Genomic DNA, 19,244 nt, shown 5'->3' with positions numbered 1-19,244 from the left:
CGGGGAACTTCGCAGCGTTGGGGATGGGCGGGGAGTGGGCGGCGCGGTGGATGCCGCGGGTGATGACGGTTCCGAGGACGCTGGCAGACCTGCAGGAGGAGGAGGAGCGGGCCAGCGGCGTGGCGTCGGACGTGCAGTCGTCGCCCGTGTAGGAGCGGATCATCATCGTGGCGAACCAGTTGTCGGTGCGCGCCCGGCGGCGGCCGGATGGACGCGGGTGGTCCTTCGGGTGGGATGATGACTCGCTGCTGCTCCAGCTCAAGGACGGGCTGTCGGAGGACATGGAGGTGCTCTATGTCGGCTCCCTGAGGGTCGATGTGGAGGCACACGAGCAGGAAGACGTCGCGCAGACGCTGCTTGAGCGATTCAAGTGTGTGCCTGCGTTCGAGCCGCCGGATCTCCATGACCAGTTCTACCAAGGCTTCTGCAAGGCCAACATCTGGCCGCTTTTCCACTACATGCTCCCCTTCTCCGCCGACCACGGCGCCGTCCGTGGCCGCCGATACCTAATTTTATTTTTAATATATTTTCGGATTTTATTTTGAGTGATATAATATCATAGTGAGAGTTAATATTTTTCCTTATTATCTTAGATTTTATATAAATGCTTAATATTAAGAAAATAAAAGATTTTGAACGAAATCTAATTGATCTAAATGTATAACATTGATAATAAATGCATACAGATGGCAAAACAAAATAATAATAATAATCATATAATTAAACCAGGGGTAATATAGTAAATATAATATAGTAAATATCAAGTTAAATTATATCATTACCTAATTGAACCAAACAAGGTTAAGATTATATTTTATTCTCCCATAACCTTGGTTATGTGATTACCTGATAATCACATAACCAAAATTATACATAATAACTTGAACCAAACGCATCCTTATTATTTGTCTCCCAAGTACCCACAGTTCAATTCATAAGTACTGTATATTTATTAAAAATTTCCCTTCAAATAAGACATACAATTATATGATACTAGGCTTTTGGATCATCAGCCATATGTACTTTTCGATTTATCTAAAATTATCCAACCTGATTAATTATTTTTAAAAAATAATTTAAGAAGACATTTAAAGAATTTGGATATATATATATATATAGAGTCTTGATCTTCTGCGTGATGCGCACAGTGCGTGACTGTGCGCGTCGCGCAGGAAATCAAGCTTTGATTTTTTTAAATTTTTTTATTTTAAATTTAAAAATTAACATTTCCTTATATAAATTTCTAATACATTAATATATCCCATCAACATATTATTATACTCAATAAATACTTAAATTAATTTTATTTTAATTTTTTTAAAAAACCAAACACTATAATCTAATTGAGAAACCTGAACCCCAGAAGTAAAATCTAAACAACAAAATAATTTTGATACTATAACCCAAAGCCTGAATCCTAGAGGTAAAATCTAAAAAAACAACTTTGATACTATAACCCAAAGCCTGAACCCTAGAGGTAAAATCTAAAAAAAAAAATAACTTTGATATTATAACCCAAAGCCTGAATCCTAAATAGTTTTGATACTATAACCCAAAGCCTAAACCATAGAGATAAGATCTAAAAAAAATTAACTTTGATACTATAACCCAAAGTTTGAACCTTATAAATAAAATTTTTAAAAAATATTTTAATTCAAAAATTAAAAACAAATAAAAAAAACTAAAACCAGTTGAATCCTACGTGCGCACAGTCACACACTGTATAAGCGCGTAGGATATCAAAAATATATCCTACGCGCGTAGTATATTTTTTTTATTTTTTAAAATCTTAATTTTTTTTAAATATTAACTTTAAATATTATATTTCAAATTTTAAATTTCAAACCTAAAAATAATTAGGTACCATAAATATTATATCTAGACATTAAATGTTATATCCTAAATACTAAACACAGTTTAAAAAAATAATAATTGCACAGTATTGCATATATTGTTATTCGGTCATATAAAAAAGGTGTGCAATTATTATTTTTTTAAACTGTGTTTAGTATTTAGGATATAACATTTAATGTCTAGGATATAATATTTATGGTACCTAATTATTTTTAGGTTTGAAATTTAAAATTTGAAATATAATATTTAAAGTTAATATTTAAAAAAAAATAAGATTTTAAAAAATAAAAAAAAAATATACTAAAAAAAGCAAGGGTTGAGATGCCTGGACACATGTCACATACAGTAGCGTACTATAAATATAATAATTACACACTCAGTCAGCAGGAAATGCAATGTAGCTCAGTTTTTGTGTAGCAATACAACAAAAGTGCAATAAACTCGAGATAAAAAATATTAGAAAGAAGAAGCAACGCAATACGCGAACACAAACATTTTCCTCCATGAAGAAATACAAATGCGCAATCAGATGGGAGATTGATAGTCTCATATGCATCTCATTTCTTTAGAACGCTGCATAGGAAAAGAACAAATTAGTTAGGCTTCCAAGCAGGAGCTAAATCACATGATTCTTAAGAAAGCTCATGATTATCATGAGATGAGAAAGGGCAAACCAAGCAGGAGCTAAATCATTTATCCTGTTTCCTATTCCTGGATCGCATGTAACTGTGATTCTTAAGGCATCTATAGCAATTAATAGCAATAAAACTTTGATTCCTCCCAACTCCAACCATATCCCTAACCTACACTTCTAGCGGATACCAGCAACATACAATGGCAATGTTGATGCTTGTACTCTACTGCGCAATAACAAATTCCATAGGAGCATTTCGATGTCTGAATATTACAATTGCAAATGGACTGAAAAAAAAGTTGTAAAAACCAGAATGTAATAAGTTATTAGTAAATAGAGAAACAGACCACTAACACAAGCTACTTTTTAACTTGATCCCAAGTTTGGGGATCAGAGAGCTAATCTTTAGAGACAAATAAACCAACATAAGGTTTATTGTTTCAACCAATTCACATGGCCGAATAGTCTACCAGTATTGCATATCACTTAAGGTTGGAACCAATACAGACCCTTTGATTTAATTACAGTATTCACGTCCAATTGTCTAATTACTTAGTTTTATCTTCTTGTGAGCCATGCTAAAAAATGTTGAGTGAATAAGGATTGATATGGTGCAGTCAGTAAGGTAGGGCTTCTGAAATTAGGATCGGAGTCCAGAAAGCTAGTTAATATGGTAGTCAAAATCAAGGAGACAACATTCAGATGCACACGGTCGCATGACTCAATCGAGCGATCTAGCCAATCAGACCTTTCGACCGATCGGACTGGACTCCGAGTCCTCAATGAAGTCAAGTCGAGTCCCCAAAGAGGTTGAGCCGAGTCTTCAAAGAGGCCGAACCGAGTCCTCAAAGAGGCTGAGTTCTCAAGGTGATCTACATCCCTTAGCCAAGCCAAGCAGATCCCCTCCACGTGCAAGGTCCGATCGGACGATGGAGGAGACATAGCCGGCCTATCATCCCAGTACATTAATGGCTCGCCAGCTCAATATTCCTTTTTGACGTTTTACGTAACCATCGTCGGGGAATCAGGGGAATATTCCCCGTGCAAGTTGTACACCGGAAGCTTTTATCTTGAAGGTGCAAGAATTGTAGGCCTATTTCAAGAAAGGTGTCAGAATGTCATAATGGCTGGCCATATTTTAGTAATGCATCGAGATTCGTACGAGGAAAAGTAACACTTATCCATCTACAAGCATAGGTACGCGAGGCATCGTGATAGGTACGCGAGGCATCACTATCACAGTTCATTGTTTGTAGTTAATGTTCTTCGTCTTCTCCACCATCGTTTGCCTTTGCCTGACTTGAGCATCTAAGTGTTTACGCTAAGACCCCTTCCTGACCCTTTGTTTTTTGCTTCTAGTTCTTTCCCTTGGTACGCAAATTCGCTCGCAACACCATGTCACACCTATCTAAAGTCTTTTTTGGTCAACAGCGAAGACACCTATCCAACGCACCATCCTCCTCGATTCCAGACAGGATCAAGGATCTAGGATCATTTATCAAAATGACAACTCTTCTTTTCCAAGGGATCATTTTATCAAATTTCTTCAAGCCAAACTAAATTTAATGAGAAAAATAGATTATAAGGATGAAAATTTTCTATACAGCATACAAGAAAGTTCATAAGTTCAAATTATACAAATGATCAAATTTTAAATTCTAGTTTTTATACTTCGAGATATTACACTTTCTATGTAAAATTGTACCTTTTCATCTTCTATTTTGATTGGAAAAGTTTGTGTCACTTTGGTTTGGCATAATTCCATTTCTGATATTAAAAAAACCCCACAATATGCACAACCATAGTATTGCTTACATCAATTAATTTATTTTTGAAATCAGATTCAAGATGGAAACTAAATTAGACAACCGACCATAAATATGACTGTCAAACTGCAGATTAGAAGTGGAACTTACTTGTACAGATACGCAGCAATACCAAGAATAATACACAGCAAGATTATATCAATGCAAAAGTTGCGACTGGATCTAAGCTGAAAAATGAAAAAACCACAATTATTTGTTAGAAATTCTTAGCTACAGGTTGTGGAATAAAAATCTCTTGTGAAGTATAGATAATGTTTATTCAAACTAGAATTAGAAGGAACCTGATTAACAGTCTGCTTAAGCCTGACATTGGTATTCTTCAAGTCAGAAGTAGCCTTGTCCACCTAGGGTCCAATCTCACCAGTAAATCAACCAAAACCCAAATATCTCATTTTTTTTTAATGAAAAGGAAAAAATGCATTTGAAGAAAAAAAAACAACCTTCGCGTCAATTTCATCCATCAAAGGTACTTGCCTGTCCAATTCCTGTTAATACAATAGAATCAGTATAAAGCTTTTTTTTTTTTTTCTTTTTGAATAGTCAGAATAAAAACTCACTTCATTCATGTCGTGTGCCATGTTTTTAAGTGTATCCAGTCCTTCAGATATAACATCCAAACCTTGATCCTGAAAAATAGATCTCCTGTCATCCCATGAATCTGAAGCAATAATTATTATAATAAAACCACCACTGACTAAGAGAAAACTAGTAGTATAGTTTGTAATCTCACCAAAATCATCGCGGCACCTGATAGATAATTAATTAGCAAATACAACATAACTGAGGACCAAAATTTAAAAAAATCAAGATGCTCATACAAGGGATTACAATAGAAATTTGTACAATATCCTGAACTAGTTCAATATCGTACCAGTTGCTATTGAAAGTGCATGAAATTAATTTGGAAACAAAAGAAATTTATTTTTCTTGAAACACAGTTCATTTTACACAGATTCAAGGAAGTGACACAAAAAACGTATGACAAACAGAGTAGAGTGTAATTCTCAATCTATAAGCATTGCAATAAAATGAAATGTACTAATGAGATAAAATACTAATACTACACACAGGTAAGAAGACTCAGCAAACAACAAAAGAAGGAATGAAATGCCAAATAAAATAGCAAACCACATACATTTCAGGACACCACGGCTTGTGTCCAATTTTTTATACTAAATGTTCAGTCGCTGAGAAGATATTTGGCTCATCAACAAGAACTAATTGACCATGTCTGAACAAAAACACACATCTACCTTGTGTTCCTGACGGCACACACCGATACCCATATTCTTTATTGCGGAATAATTCTCTGAACATCTTAAAACGATCCAAAATATCCAGGATGGATAAAACATCTAAAGATGAAAGTTTGCAGTTTGAAGGAGAAGATGATGGCAGTTTAAAGAACAAGCAATCTAAGTTGCATATGATATCTATAGCCTGTTTTTCAGGTGAGAACACATGTTCGCCTAAGAAAGCTTCTATATGGGTGACACAAACTAACCTATTTAATAAACTAAAGAAATTATTCATGGAAGAAAATAGTAGCACCAATAATCATGAGAATAAGCCATCACTGGTAAAGCTTAGCAATTTGAACCACACAAAAAAGGACTAGATGTCAGTTGCCACCCTTATCATTCACTTCCACATGCACACAAATATTTCCAAATATAAAGGAAGAAGAGAAATGAAAGATGAATCACTTGTTTCATTTTGCGCATCTCATACTCTTGCCGATATTGGTTTGACTCTTCAGTCTGCTGAAAGTACTCACTGTCGAATCTTCCATCTGGATCAAATTAAATACATGATATGGTCATGATTAATTTTACAAGAAAAGTAGCAATGATAAATCTTGATGTGAGAACTATTCAAATAACATGCATTTCATTGTAAAAAATGAAAGTAGTTGAAAGGATTTCCATCTCCAGAGGCATACAATCAAAGCAAGTAGAAAATAGAAATAATTAACTCAATGACTGTGCTTCTCTACTTCTCGGTTTGTCCCTTTTTGGTTAAATTCATTTGAACAGGTTATAGCAAACATATTGAACAATAAATTTCTTTCGCACTGGTGAATGAGAATACTACTTTGGAGGACAATCATGCATGTGTGGATATATCAGTATACTTGGCAGTACGTTAAGCTACAGGTTATTAATTTAACTTGAGCTCAACAATACATCAAAATTTGATAGGAATATAATGTAGAACACTCTTTTTGTAATTTTTTGAATCTCTGAAACCTTATTAGAAGTAGCATATAGACCATGTAGGTGCAGCCATCAATCAAAAGTGCATTTTACAGAAATGGAGTAGTTGTGAATTCCTAGAACCATGAAGATGCCCAGTAGAAAATGAAACATCTTGGAACATTGATAAACTAGCATGCACTACAGCAAACCTTCATGTTCTACCAAGTGGCATAAAACACCAAACTAGCAAATTTTATGAGATTTTTAATAAGTAGCCTAGTTCTCATACAATAAATACAAGTCAAACTGGAGAATATACCAAACACATCCTTATGAAATCCAATTACAGAACTATGTCAAAGTCATGGTAAACAATGTCTGCAAAACTATCCAATTGAATGGAATGAAACCAAAGAAAATTACATTTCCCATTTCATAGGTTGAATTGAACAAGGTTTCATATACTAAATGCAGAGAAGGCAATTTCCTGTTAATCCCTTTAGTTGAATCAAAACCAAACGGATAAGGTATGCTAGTTGAATTTTCATCAAGAAATCAATCAATCAACTTGGCTATTATGAATGAGAAAGGTTGGTTCCAATGAAAAATTCATAGCTAATTAGAAAAGATCTCCAACCAGAATTCCTGCCATGGGCATGACAATTTGGAAATTCTACTTTCTTTCTTCAATGACCTCTACTAGAATCCAAAGAAAAAGGGTGTGCTTTCAAACCCACAAATTAATATGAATTGGAAATGCATTATTGAGGTCACTTAGCAGTCAGCAGTAAAGTAATACTTGTTATTTGGCTAACTGGCGGAGCCGGCCCGAGTGATCCACTCGGAATGTGGGCCATGTGCACCGTGCAGACGTTGTCACCCCGGGCTAGCCTCCTCTTTCCGACGCTTTTTTTCCTTCCTCTCACATAAATCTCCTTCTCATCCCCATTGGACCCCTGGGCTACAGCTCGGGTAGCCATAAACATGGCTCTGCCCTTGGCTAACTTGAACACAATGTTCTAAATGGCGGTTGAGGCAACCGCCTAGGCGCCGCCTAGTCGGGAGGCAAACCTCAACCGCACCGCCTTCAACGACATCACCTTGTGTTTAGACTGTGGTAAAGTGTTTCTGATTTGGACTCGGGTGACTCGTCCGGACGCATCACCGGACTCGGGCGACGTGACACGTATGGAAGCGTCACCAGGCTCGACCGACGGGTCTGGACTCCTCATCGGGCTCTGGCGACAAGTCTAGACTCATCACCAGGCTTGGGCGACGGGTCCAGACTGGTCGCCGGGCTTAGGCAATGTGTCTAGACCCGACGACGCATCCAATGCCAAAACATTGAAGTCATTCGCCGAATAGAATAGTTTTTTTTTGAACTTAAGATTTAATCGAAACATTATATTAATAATTTTAATCATGATTGAGATAATTTAAATAGGCTTAATTAAAACTCAATAAAATTATCCTAGAAATTTAATATATATATTTTAAAAAATATTAGTATTTATTTTTTAAAAAAAATATTTAGATTAATTTTTTTTATTTTTAGTCAATATATTTTATAGTATTTTTTTTTTATTTTTGATCTTTTAAATAATTTTTTATCAACTAGTTAATATATTATTGAATTATGTATAAAAATAGTAAACAAAATTCAAACTATCTAGGTAGCCGCGGCGATAGCCGACCACTAACTGCACGGCCACTGCCTACCGCCATTTCCAACATTGCTTGAAAGTCATGGCAATCTCAGTATTGAACAGTGAGTTCTACCGGCTTGAATTGGTTAAGACTAGAACCAAAAAACAAAGTAGAACACTTTCCGTGATTACATGAAGGAGCTCATAAATTGTAAACTACCTCATTCTAGAAAATGCTTCTCTGAGTTGTATGGCCTAGAAAAAAAGAAGCATAAATGCAAACACAAACAAATTTGAACTCTCCACTGATAATTTAGTATTAGAATGGTTAAATGCACATCCACAGTTTAGATCAGATCAACAATCTCTAATTTAACACCTTTCATAGATTATTCTTATAACAATCTAATAAATGCACACAATGTGATCTTGATACCTGAAGTAGAGTCAAATCTAATATCTGTGCGAGAACCAGAAGCTGTCCAGCCACCAGCTTTTGCACCATTCGTGCTCCCATCTGGAATTGACTGAATCCTGTCCGGTAGAGCTGATACCAAGTCGCTCCGTGTAGCAATTTCTTCCTTTGAGAGCCCTTTTACCTAGACCAGAAAATAGTCAAAACACCAAATTCAACAACAATAAAAAAATAGTCGTCTATTTCATGATTATGTCCATACAGATTAATGGTTGTGCATAACAGTTACAATCATGAAAGACAAAAATTTTGCCAAACTTTAAGAAAGCCAACACCAATGTGCAAATAATGCATTGGTATTGTATGGAAAGACAAGTTGTCATTAAAACATTGGGGCATGTAGTTTAATCATTATTAACTGTAAAAATATGGTGATTTACCTTCTTGAAAGGAAAAATAAAAAAAGAAATAAGAATTTCAATTATGGCCTCATAAAAAATTTTATACAGGACATATGTCCATATCAAAATTTGGCATCTAATATTTACCACTTATGAGCCACATGCTTCTTCATATCATTGGAATTTCTGAAAATAAATAACTCAAATTAAATTACCCATCTCAACCTACAAAAATAGTTTCTCGCTAATTATTTAAACATGCCTTTTTTTTACAGTTTATGAATAGTTTCCAATAGAAATATCATGAAAATATATAGTTTATAGTCTACTAGGATATATGATTTAGATAACATTCGGATGTGTGTGTGTCTCCAACACAATATGTATAAATTACATGTCTTGTTTATCAGTTTCAACACTAATATTTCATAGAACACAAAACACAATGATTCTATATAAGTTTATATCAACAAGTAATATTTCATAAAATAAGCCATAGAACATAGAACACACATTGATTCTATATAAGTTTAGATCAACACATAATATCTCATAAAGGCATAGAACATAAATCACATCATCATTCATCAAACTGTCTTTGCCCCAACTATTTAAGTTTGGCTACATGAATCTTATCCCTACATTGAATTCTATGCAAGGTAATATCACTAACAATATTAAAATCTATCAAATCATATTTTATTACATTGATTAATATTTTCTTTAGTCTCCCTCTATTTTTTTGTATCTTATACTGAAATAGATATAATTTATAATTATATATTCTATTGGTTGTCATTGAACATGTTCATACCACTTTAACCTATTTTCTCTCATTATACATTTTATAGAAAATACACCAAATTGCTCTTGAATAATAGAAATACATGGATTGGATGCAAGCAATGATCCTATTATATATAAATTTCTGAAATTTTAAAGAATGCTATTTGGATATATTCATGATAATAAGTATTTTCAAAAAAATATCAGTGAGACAAATTGTGAGACATTCATATAGTTAAATGTCTAAATTCCCTTATAGTGTCCCCATCGGCATAATTACACCCACTGGTTAAGGAAAATTGAGTCCCTAATTCAAGAACTTTCAAGTTTCAACTAAAGATACAACCATTTTATGCATAATACATATCATCACAGCAATTAACCCAAAATACAATTTGAACATCTAGAATCTTCCGGAAAAAGTAAAAAATAAAAAATATACATTCATACGTTTAGACAACCATTTAGATCCTTGTCACTCCATTTCAAATTTTTGGCAAATTGTTTATGAAACTATTACATGTGATCGATTAAGTTGATGTCAGACTCAAAGTATAAGTGGTAGGTGTCCAAAACGAGCATGAAATGATAGATGAAGAATACAAAAATATTTAGTTCATCCAAACACATCTTGGAAAAAATAATTGGAACCATAATCCTGCAGTGAGACAACCTTTTCCTGTGTAGCTTAACAGGTCCATTTTCTACTGCATTTATCTTGTAATGTGCTATTGCCCAGTGACAAAGAATTTATTTTTTTAACATAATTTCCACCTATGAACATCTTGAATAACTTTATCTTTTGAACAACATCAGCAAGAACAGAGTTCCAATGACTATTTGTAATCTGGTGGCGAAATCTACAAAGGGCTATACGGAGCTTTACTAACTGATTCTTATATATGAACAGTCAAACATGTCAATCATGCCAGACTGTCGATTACCTGAAATAATACGACATAAACCACAAGATATGCCAAAGACAAAAAACAGAGAAATTGAATGTTTCAGACCTTCTTCACGGCCAACCTCTGCAGTTTCGGGACCTCCTCCAACAACCGCGCCTTTGTTCGGCGGATCTCGGCATTCAACGCCACAACTGCCGCCCGATTCTTCTCGTTGGAGGCTGCTTCCGCTTTCTGCGCCGTGCGACCGCCAGATCAACCTCTACGGAACAAACCCTAGAAAAATGCCAGAGAAGAAGAAAAAGGAGGAAGGAACGGAAGATACCTGGAGGGCGGACTCGATGTCCGACTCGACGGACGCGTAAAGGCGGGCGAAGGCGTCGTCGCCGGAAACATTATCGGCGTTGAGCTTGTCGACGTCGTACTTCTCGTACTTCTTGCAGATTACGTCGACTCGCGTAAGGATATCGATGACGCTCATCCTTGATCCCTGGTCGTCCTACCCCTCTCCCCCTTCCCCGCCACAAAATCTAGCTGTTCTCCGACCCCGATGCCTGGAAATCGAGATGCGACCGGGGTGGAGAACAAACAAAATCACGAGTAAATAAAATTAAAAACAGTAATAATAATAATAATAATAATAATAATAATATACACTTGTAGAATTTTACGCAGAAAGTCCCCCACTTTCGAAAATTAATAAGAAAGTGTGCCTCCAACCCCCTCAATTTCCTGAATTGTACTCTGTAGTCCTGTTCAACACTACTCCGTTCAACGCGTGTTGTGTCGGTCGCCGATTCAATCGGACGGTCCATAATTTCTCACGGGAAGAGCAAGCTCCCTATCATAAGAACAACTTTTTCTTCCTTTTTAAAGACGACGCAGAGGAAGGCATCCTCCATTGCTCCTCTGCTCGCTCTGCTATTCTTCCTTCATCCATTTGCAGCTCTTCACTGTTCAATGGGGAGAGCTCCGTGCTGCGATAAAGCCAACGTGAAGCGGGGGCCCTGGTCGCCGGAGGAAGACGCCGCCCTCAGGAGCTACATCGAGAAGAACGGCACCGGCGGCAACTGGATCGCTTTGCCCCCGAAAGCAGGTCATCACTGTTCCATCTCAGTCAATATCACATGTACCATTTTCTGTCCTCCGTCGATCTTTTCACTATTTCGGTCCCTGCCAATAATGCAGGCCTCAAGCGGTGCGGTAAGAGCTGCCGATTAAGGTGGCTCAATTACCTCCGCCCTGACATCAAGCATGGCGGCTTCACGGAGGAGGAGGACAACATCATTTGCACTCTCTATGATCGTCTCGGAAGCAGGTTCGATCGATTCATTTGCGGGTGATTCAGCTAAGAATTTGATCTCGAGGTTGGCGATCCCTGATTCGCAAAATCATTAGGTGGTCCGTGATCGCTTCCCAGCTGGTTGGAAGAACGGACAACGATGTGAAGAACTACTGGAACACCAAGCTCAAGAAGAAGCTGCTCGTGGCGAGGGCAAACTCCAGTTCCACCCCTCCTCCGGTCCTCTCCCTGCCCATCAAAACAGGGGTTATTGGCGGCGCCGAGTTCAGCTTCGCCAATGTCAACCCTCTTCAACCCAGCTACGGGTTGCTCCCTCAGCAGTATCCCCAGACGCCATTCCCCGAGAGGAGTTTCATCGAGCAAATGGTCTCCCCGCCTGTGAACGAGCTGTTCCTATCAGCGCTTGGACTGGGAGACGCCAGCGCCTTATTCCTCGGCGGCTATGGCTTCGGCTATCAGGAGAGCGATCCAATTCCCGGCGACACGACAACACTGTATCAGGGCCTCACTTTCTCTTCATGATGGGCGCAACTGTAACAAGTTCCATTACCCATGAACGTGAAAGAACTGACAACAAAGTAGAGGACCAGAAATCCTTGTAATTAGCAATGTAGTTTCTGTTCTAATTCCCTTTTGTCTTTCCATCCTCGCGTAGCAAAATGGATTGGTTGGTGCGCAGTGGAATGAATCACCAAAAAAAAAAAAAAAACTTATCATTATCAACTAATGCTTTGATCAGTCATTTTTTGTCTTGTGCATTGGAATGGTGTGGAGACTTCTTAGTACAGACATGGTCAGTAAGGGCATGTCTCTTTTAGTTTACCTGCAGCTGACATAGCGCTCAGAGGCCATGAGAAATGCATGGATGGTGGAATGGCAGTTTCAAAGCTGAAGCACAGGAAGGTAGCTAGCCATCAGCCCTTTCTCACTGCATCAAGATTCCCCATCACAAGGTTTTGACTCTTTAGCAATTCCAGACTGACATTTCAGCCCTCCTAATCCACTTGCTACTTTATATATTTAGTCTAGCCATTAATTGTTCAGATAGGCCTATTGCAAAGCTTTTGTTTATTATGCTCCTCTCTCTCTGCCTGTCTCATAAGGTTGTTGCCTCTGTGATTGGGACAGACGAGCGTATCTGCTTCCAGGGAAGGGGCTCTTCTCTTTGCAGTTCTAAGGCTGCAGACTTTCTTGTCCTGTAATAATTAAAGTGTTGGCGACGGCCAGGTACAGGAATCGTGTATTGGGGAAGACGATTAAATAAACGTCTCTTTTCTTTAAATCATCAAAGAAGGATTAAATATATTCTATTAATTTGAAAGCATTTAAAAAAAAAAATGAAATATAGATAAAATATATGACAATTTTAGTTAAAATTAATCATATAAAGTTTAAAAATATATATATCAGGACCATTTTATTAAATTGAATCTAAAGAAACTACACTGTTCGCTTATATTTGAAAATGACTAAATAATTAAAAAAAATAAGCTTATAATAATTTTGATTAAAATGGTTACTTGAACATAATCTTTTAAAGTAACTAAACTACTTAAAATAATTATATAGTATTGTTAGTCAAAATTATTATATTATTTTTTCTGATCACTTCCAACAATATCTACCTAACTATGATTCTATGCATCTGTTTGATGAAAAGTATTATATAAATTTTCTTGAGTACACGTATTAGGCTGGTTGAACGATTAAGCAAGTATGTAAATGTATTATGACCAGATAAGCCTAAAAGAACAACCTTTTAATATTAGTTTAATGTTAATTATTGGACTATGAGTACTCTTTTCTTAGAAAATTATAGATGCTTACATTTCCATATGAACTGGTTGAACTATGATTTCCAAAAACATGCTATAATCTCTTCTTCTTCTTCTTCTTCTTGTTTTATTTTTGTAATTGAATCTAATGGAGAAAAGTCAAAAGTCTTAACTTTTGCTAAAATCAGTGACGAAACATGAGGCAATTCATCCACTACTGACTCAGAAGTCAAAAGGTTTCCTACCATAGCAAATTGGATAACTTTATCATTGAGATGAACACAAACTTCTTGACAACTCCCTCTACGAGTCCCAAATATTTAGTTTGAGAATCTTGGTTGCACCATCAATCTCTCTCTCCCCTCTCCAATTCAATGCTTTCTTGCAGCTGATCCACTATTTCAGCCATTTCAGGCCTCCTGCTGCCTGGTGATGATGCTGTGCACCTCATTGCAAGGTCAACGACCTTCCACACTGAGTTGGGCTCATAATCTCCATTTTGCAGCTTTTCATCAATGAAATCATCAATCTTTCCTGTGAGAATCCTCTCCGACAGCCATTTAGATATGTGACCCCTTCCTGGATCTGGAATCATTGGAGGTTGGCCAGTGACCAATTCCTGGAGAACCACTCCAAAACTATACACATCGATCTTCTCATCGAGCCGTAGATTACTTTGGTACCTGCAAAATATTAAGACGGCAGTCGACTTGAGTTGTTGGATTTAGTTTCTAGTCTCAGGCCTTATAACAATTCCATGAATTGGAGAAAATGGCATACAGTGGATCAATGTATCCAGGTGTGCCGACCACCTTCGATGCGAAACCATCTGTGTCATACTCATTGCAGAAGGTCTTTGAAAGCCCAAAGTCAGCTATTTTAGTCTCTAAACTTTCACCCAAGAGAATGTTGCTGCTCTTCACATCCCCGTGAATTATCGGTTTCTCGCAACCCCTGTGTAGATAGTCCAGCCCTGTATGATGACGATCAAGGTTTGTAGCTGGTGTCGATACCATGAAGTAGAATGATATACATAAAACTGATTCTTGATGTTTAGGTTGAAACCTTGTGCAGCTTGGTGTGCAATGTGGAGCCTCTCTGCCCATGTTAACCCAGGGGAATGTGCTTTACCTTCAATTTGACAGAAGATAGAAATCTTTATCGATATAGACAATGATACAAAGATCTAGCTGAATTGAGTTCATATATATGCTGAAGTTTCAACCTTCTGTGAAAGGTGCTAATTGTTCTGATATCATGTCAAAAGTTTGATAGGATGATCCTTCATTCTAAATGATCAATATAGATGTATAATACTAACTAAAAGTCTGTTTTATTTGAATTAGGCATCTGTGTTTTCAAATTGCATGGCTTAGAATTGCAAACCTCTCAAATTTTCCTGAAGGCTTCCAAGAGGCATGTATTCATAGACAAGAGCAAGGTAACTGCCATCCTTGCAGTATCCAACCAAAGAAACCAGATTCTTGTGGTGAATTCTTGTTAAATTTCTGGCCTGCCATAAAGTGCAAAAAACCATTATTCTTAAGAACTTGGGTCGAACTTGATTCTGAAAATAGTTAGTTGTCGACTGGACTGATAGAATTTTAGCTGCATACCTCAGCCAGGAAATCCCTGTCACCTTGCGGGGACAACTGCGACTGCAGCTTGATCGCGACTTGAGTGCCATCTTCTAGTTCTCCATGGTAGATGATTCCAAACCCGCCTTTACCAATCGACCTTACAAAATTGTTTGTTATCTTTACTATCTGTGCATAGGTGAACAAGTGAACATCCACTTGCATTTGAATGACTGCACTTTCTTCAGCACTAACTGCAGCCAAATCTTCAATTCGCCGACAACATTGATGCTTTAGTGTTAACTCGATCAAGAATATCACAAACCCTTGTTCTACAGAAGGAAAAAAGAAAGAAAGAAAAGAAATACCTCTTTCATTCCTTCTCATTCTCCATGCAATTAGGACCACCAGTAGAAGTAGGATCACTACTGCTGGACTAACTGTAGAAATTAGAATTACATTGGTGTTCTTGTTCTTGTCACTGGCTTCTACAGGCTCAGAGTTTGTATAACTGTCAAACCTGTATTAGGAAATGGAGATAATGATATTGCTTTCAAGAAACATAACTAAATCAAAAAAATGGAGGAGGAAAAAAGAAGTTTACAGAAGTGTCAATGTCCCATTATTCATCTTTTGTAAGATGGAAACTGGGACAGCTCCAGTAATATTGTTCCCTCTCAAATCACTGGCACCAAAGACAGAAATGAGGTTGAATTATAGTCATCTTTATAGTTCACATTCTGAAATATAAGGTTATCATAGAACTTAACAGGAATGTTAGCAAAGTTAAATTTCCCAAACTGTCAGGTATAACTCCTGTCAAATTGTTGAATGACAAATCCCTGCAGCAAGTAAAAGAGACACCATCAATTCCAAGTTCCTATTCCTTGTACTATGACTATATATGTTAAATTAGAACTTACAAGCTCCTGATTTCAGATAATGATGCAAATGAGGTCGATATTCCTCCTGCCAATCTACTTGAACTCAAGTTTCTGCAAAATGCTTGATCTCGTAAGATCTTTTTGATGGAAACAGATACACACAGACACCTTCAGATAACTTACATAGAAGTGATTCTTGGAGGATCAAGTGTGTGATGGCTACAAGTCAAGCCGTCCCAAGCATATCTCCTTGGAACACAGGGATCACCAGTCCAGCTCCCCCTTTTAACTTGGTACTCTACTTTGATTGCAGTAATGGCGTCGACTACAATGGTTAAATCGTTCCCCAAACATTATTTCAATATTTCTAGTGATGAAACCAGATTTAAAAACTTTATCATATGCAAGAATCTGCTATTTTTTCCTCTAAAAGATGAAAAAAAATGATTGAATTACCATCATTAGCAGTGGTTGTATCTTCAATCTGCATGGGAGAGTAGACCTCCACCGCGTTGATCAACGGCGGGAGGCTGGAATTCCCCGTCGCAGTGAGACGGAAGTTGTAGCTGGCTTGGTCCTCCATGGGGAAGACGCTATAGACGGCGTCGGACATGAGGTACGGCGGCTCGTAGGGGCCGTACCAAAGTTCGCCGTTCATGAAGATGTTGAATTGCCTCGATCGGTTGATCGCGAGCTCCGCGAAGTGGAGGTTGGCGAAGAACTTGTTAGTGCCTTCAAAATAGTCCCAAGAGAACCGCATCTCCCTGTCGAAGAACCTCGCCGGCGTGAACGCCGTCTGCAGCACCGCCGTCGGCGCCTCGAATTCGTCCTGTTCGAAGTTTTCGACCGTGAAGTTGGTGGATATATTCCTCCACCGAGGATCCGGAGGAGTTGGTTGCCAGATGCGATCGTACTTGTCCTTAGGATATCTGCCGAACCAAATTCTGTTGGATTTTGCAGCAAAATTCATATCTGAAAGAGTGAGTATCTACTAGTCACCTCACTGCCTCGTTGTCGAGCGATCCGTAGTTGCTGCGGAAGCAGAGGACTAGAGATTGGCTGACATTCGCGAAGCTGTAAATGCTGCTCTTCAACGGCCGCAGCTCGATCGCCGACACGAAGGGCGTTCCTTGGCCGGTGTTTATCAAACAGACGGAGACTACGCTCGCCGCGGCGACTGTGATGACCTCGTGACTGTACACTTCCGAGGCATTGGTGACGTTCACCGTCCGCCAGTGGTTGACCTCCAACTGCAGATCGAACGACAGAGGACTAGCGACGCTGGCGCTGTTCCGGCCGTCGTAGTTCCCGTAGTAGAAGATCGCCCTGACGAGGTACTTGGTGTGCTGCGAAGCCGGCAAGGAGTAGCAGTTCCGTTCGTCGTCGGGGAAGCTTCTCAGGTTGAGTAGCTGCGCGCTGAGACGGAGGGAGTTTACGTGGGTTGCGGAGACATTGTAGTTGGTTCCCCTGTCGATGAATTGGTCATCGGAGACGTATAGGATTTGGGTGGTAGGATCGGAGTAGCTGTGGTTGCTGGAGATGCCGCAGTCGATGCTAATGAATCCTGAGATCGATCGAATGACCAAGAATTGAGAGGAGAAGACAAATAAAAAATTAAGATAAAATAATTAAAACATCATTTGTAGCACCGTCAGTGCTCGGAGGCTGTCCATGAACGCAGAGAATGAGAACAGAAGCGAACAGAAGCACAAAGCAACACGATCTGCTTGTCATCTTCCTCCCCTGAATTTGCCTTCCTTCCATGAATCCTAGTTCTTGATATGGTAATTGAGAAATTGACATTCGAATAAGGATGTCAGGAAGAGAATTTCATCAACAAAAAACTAAAATGGTTGACCTGAACTCAGTCGTACTTTCCTGTTCATTTTTAATAGAGAAGACGTAGGCTTTGAATGACTTAAAAATGAATGTTCATCATCTGACTTGCGGAATGAGAATTGGTTGTTGAAACGTAAGTATAGGTTTTGAAATATTACCAAAATCACGTATCATTTAGTTACATGTAATTCTGAATTATTTTAGATCTTTACTGTTAAAATCAGCAGATGTATTTTATCATGTCCGAAAGTCGAGATGGAAAATTAGAATATGGAGGTCTCGTTGATCGCTCGTAGACTCTGCTCCATCTTACTAGACAGATGATATTAATGTCGAGTCAGGGAAGGAGTCCCCGGCGTTGGTCCTCCAATACTCAAGTCAGTCACAGACGATAATGTAGAAGGCGGGGCAACAAGAATGAATACTGTAGCGCAAATAGTGTATATCGCGTATCTCCGTCGATGCTTGGACCCCCCTTTATATAGAGCTCCCGTAGCGCGCACGCGCTTCCTTAGGTGAGCACGCTTCTCGAAATTTTTTCTGAAAAGACTTGTCAATAAAGTGTCTCTGACACAATACCTTAACAAACCGAGCATATCTCTGATGTAACAGTGAAAATTTCCGTCATACGATCTTTCTGTCGACCATGTCTGGTATCAGCGGTACTAACTCTCAAAACAATGTCGAGAGATAACACAGTGGGTTTGTTGTTGGGCCGAGCGGGTTAGCCTCTCGGCCGGAATTTCACTGCGCCTGTGCTTCGTCCGCTTGGCCAGAACTCGGCTAAGCCTATGCTGCGTTCGCTCAGCCAGAACTCCGCTAAGCCTGTGTCGAATCCTGTTGCTTGGCCGAGTGGGGTAGCTGATCGGCTAAGATTCTGCATATCGTCTCCTCTTCCTGGCATTCAACACTTCATTGAACGTCGGTTATTTAACACCTCCCTGAGTCAAAGGTGGGGTCGGATCGGAGCCTTCATCTCTTGGTCGGGGGCTTGATCGTCCGACCGACCAATACGATTGATCCCGTCCGGAAGCTGAGTCGGACAGAGGCTGGTTGCGCTGTCCTCGGTGTTGACGGAAAGTCGCCGAGACGCTTGGTTGATCTGACCCCTATTGTAGGGGTTCCCACGAGCGGATGACGGGGGGTGATGACGGGGACGACGACACGAGAGCTTTGCGCACACTCAGACAAACCGCCACTA

General features: G+C 38.6%; 3 protein-coding genes across 3 annotated transcripts; 1 reads left to right on the top strand and 2 right to left on the bottom strand.

Annotated features, from left to right (window-relative positions):
* Window positions 1-2,188: 2,188 nt before the first annotated feature.
* Window positions 2,189-11,266, bottom strand: LOC122036480 (syntaxin-71-like). Its single transcript, XM_042595812.1, has 9 exons — window positions 10,991-11,266; window positions 10,774-10,899; window positions 8,595-8,757; window positions 6,021-6,106; window positions 4,872-4,940; window positions 4,755-4,799; window positions 4,596-4,658; window positions 4,405-4,481; window positions 2,189-2,427 (listed from the first exon to the last, which is right to left on the bottom strand). The coding sequence occupies exons 1-9, from the start codon at window positions 11,144-11,146 to the stop codon at window positions 2,412-2,414; spliced, it is 801 nt and encodes a 266-aa protein (XP_042451746.1). The 5' UTR covers window positions 11,147-11,266; the 3' UTR covers window positions 2,189-2,411.
* A 280-nt stretch (window positions 11,267-11,546) lies between these two features.
* On the top strand, window positions 11,547-12,652 carry LOC122010485 (transcription factor RAX2-like). The gene is made up of 3 exons (XM_042567027.1): window positions 11,547-11,761; window positions 11,854-11,983; window positions 12,064-12,652. Exons 1-3 carry the CDS (start codon window positions 11,626-11,628, stop codon window positions 12,488-12,490), a joined length of 693 nt encoding a protein of 230 aa, XP_042422961.1. The 5' UTR covers window positions 11,547-11,625; the 3' UTR covers window positions 12,491-12,652.
* Window positions 12,653-13,863: 1,211 nt separating this feature from the next.
* On the bottom strand, window positions 13,864-17,980 carry LOC122010475 (probable LRR receptor-like serine/threonine-protein kinase At1g05700). Its single transcript, XM_042567018.1, has 13 exons — window positions 17,854-17,980; window positions 17,204-17,768; window positions 16,661-17,133; window positions 16,388-16,529; window positions 16,244-16,315; window positions 16,091-16,162; window positions 15,925-16,005; window positions 15,689-15,840; window positions 15,360-15,586; window positions 15,130-15,256; window positions 14,809-14,874; window positions 14,524-14,716; window positions 13,864-14,426 (listed from the first exon to the last, which is right to left on the bottom strand). The coding sequence occupies exons 1-13, from the start codon at window positions 17,966-17,968 to the stop codon at window positions 14,090-14,092; spliced, it is 2,622 nt and encodes an 873-aa protein (XP_042422952.1). The 5' UTR covers window positions 17,969-17,980; the 3' UTR covers window positions 13,864-14,089.
* Window positions 17,981-19,244: the final 1,264 nt, after the last annotated feature.

Source organism: Zingiber officinale, chromosome 1A (genome assembly GCF_018446385.1).
Source record: "Zingiber officinale cultivar Zhangliang chromosome 1A, Zo_v1.1, whole genome shotgun sequence".
NCBI lineage: Eukaryota > Viridiplantae > Streptophyta > Magnoliopsida > Zingiberales > Zingiberaceae > Zingiber > Zingiber officinale.
The sequence above is the reverse complement of the archived record's forward strand: the minus strand, read 5'-3'. Positions and strand labels throughout refer to the sequence as shown.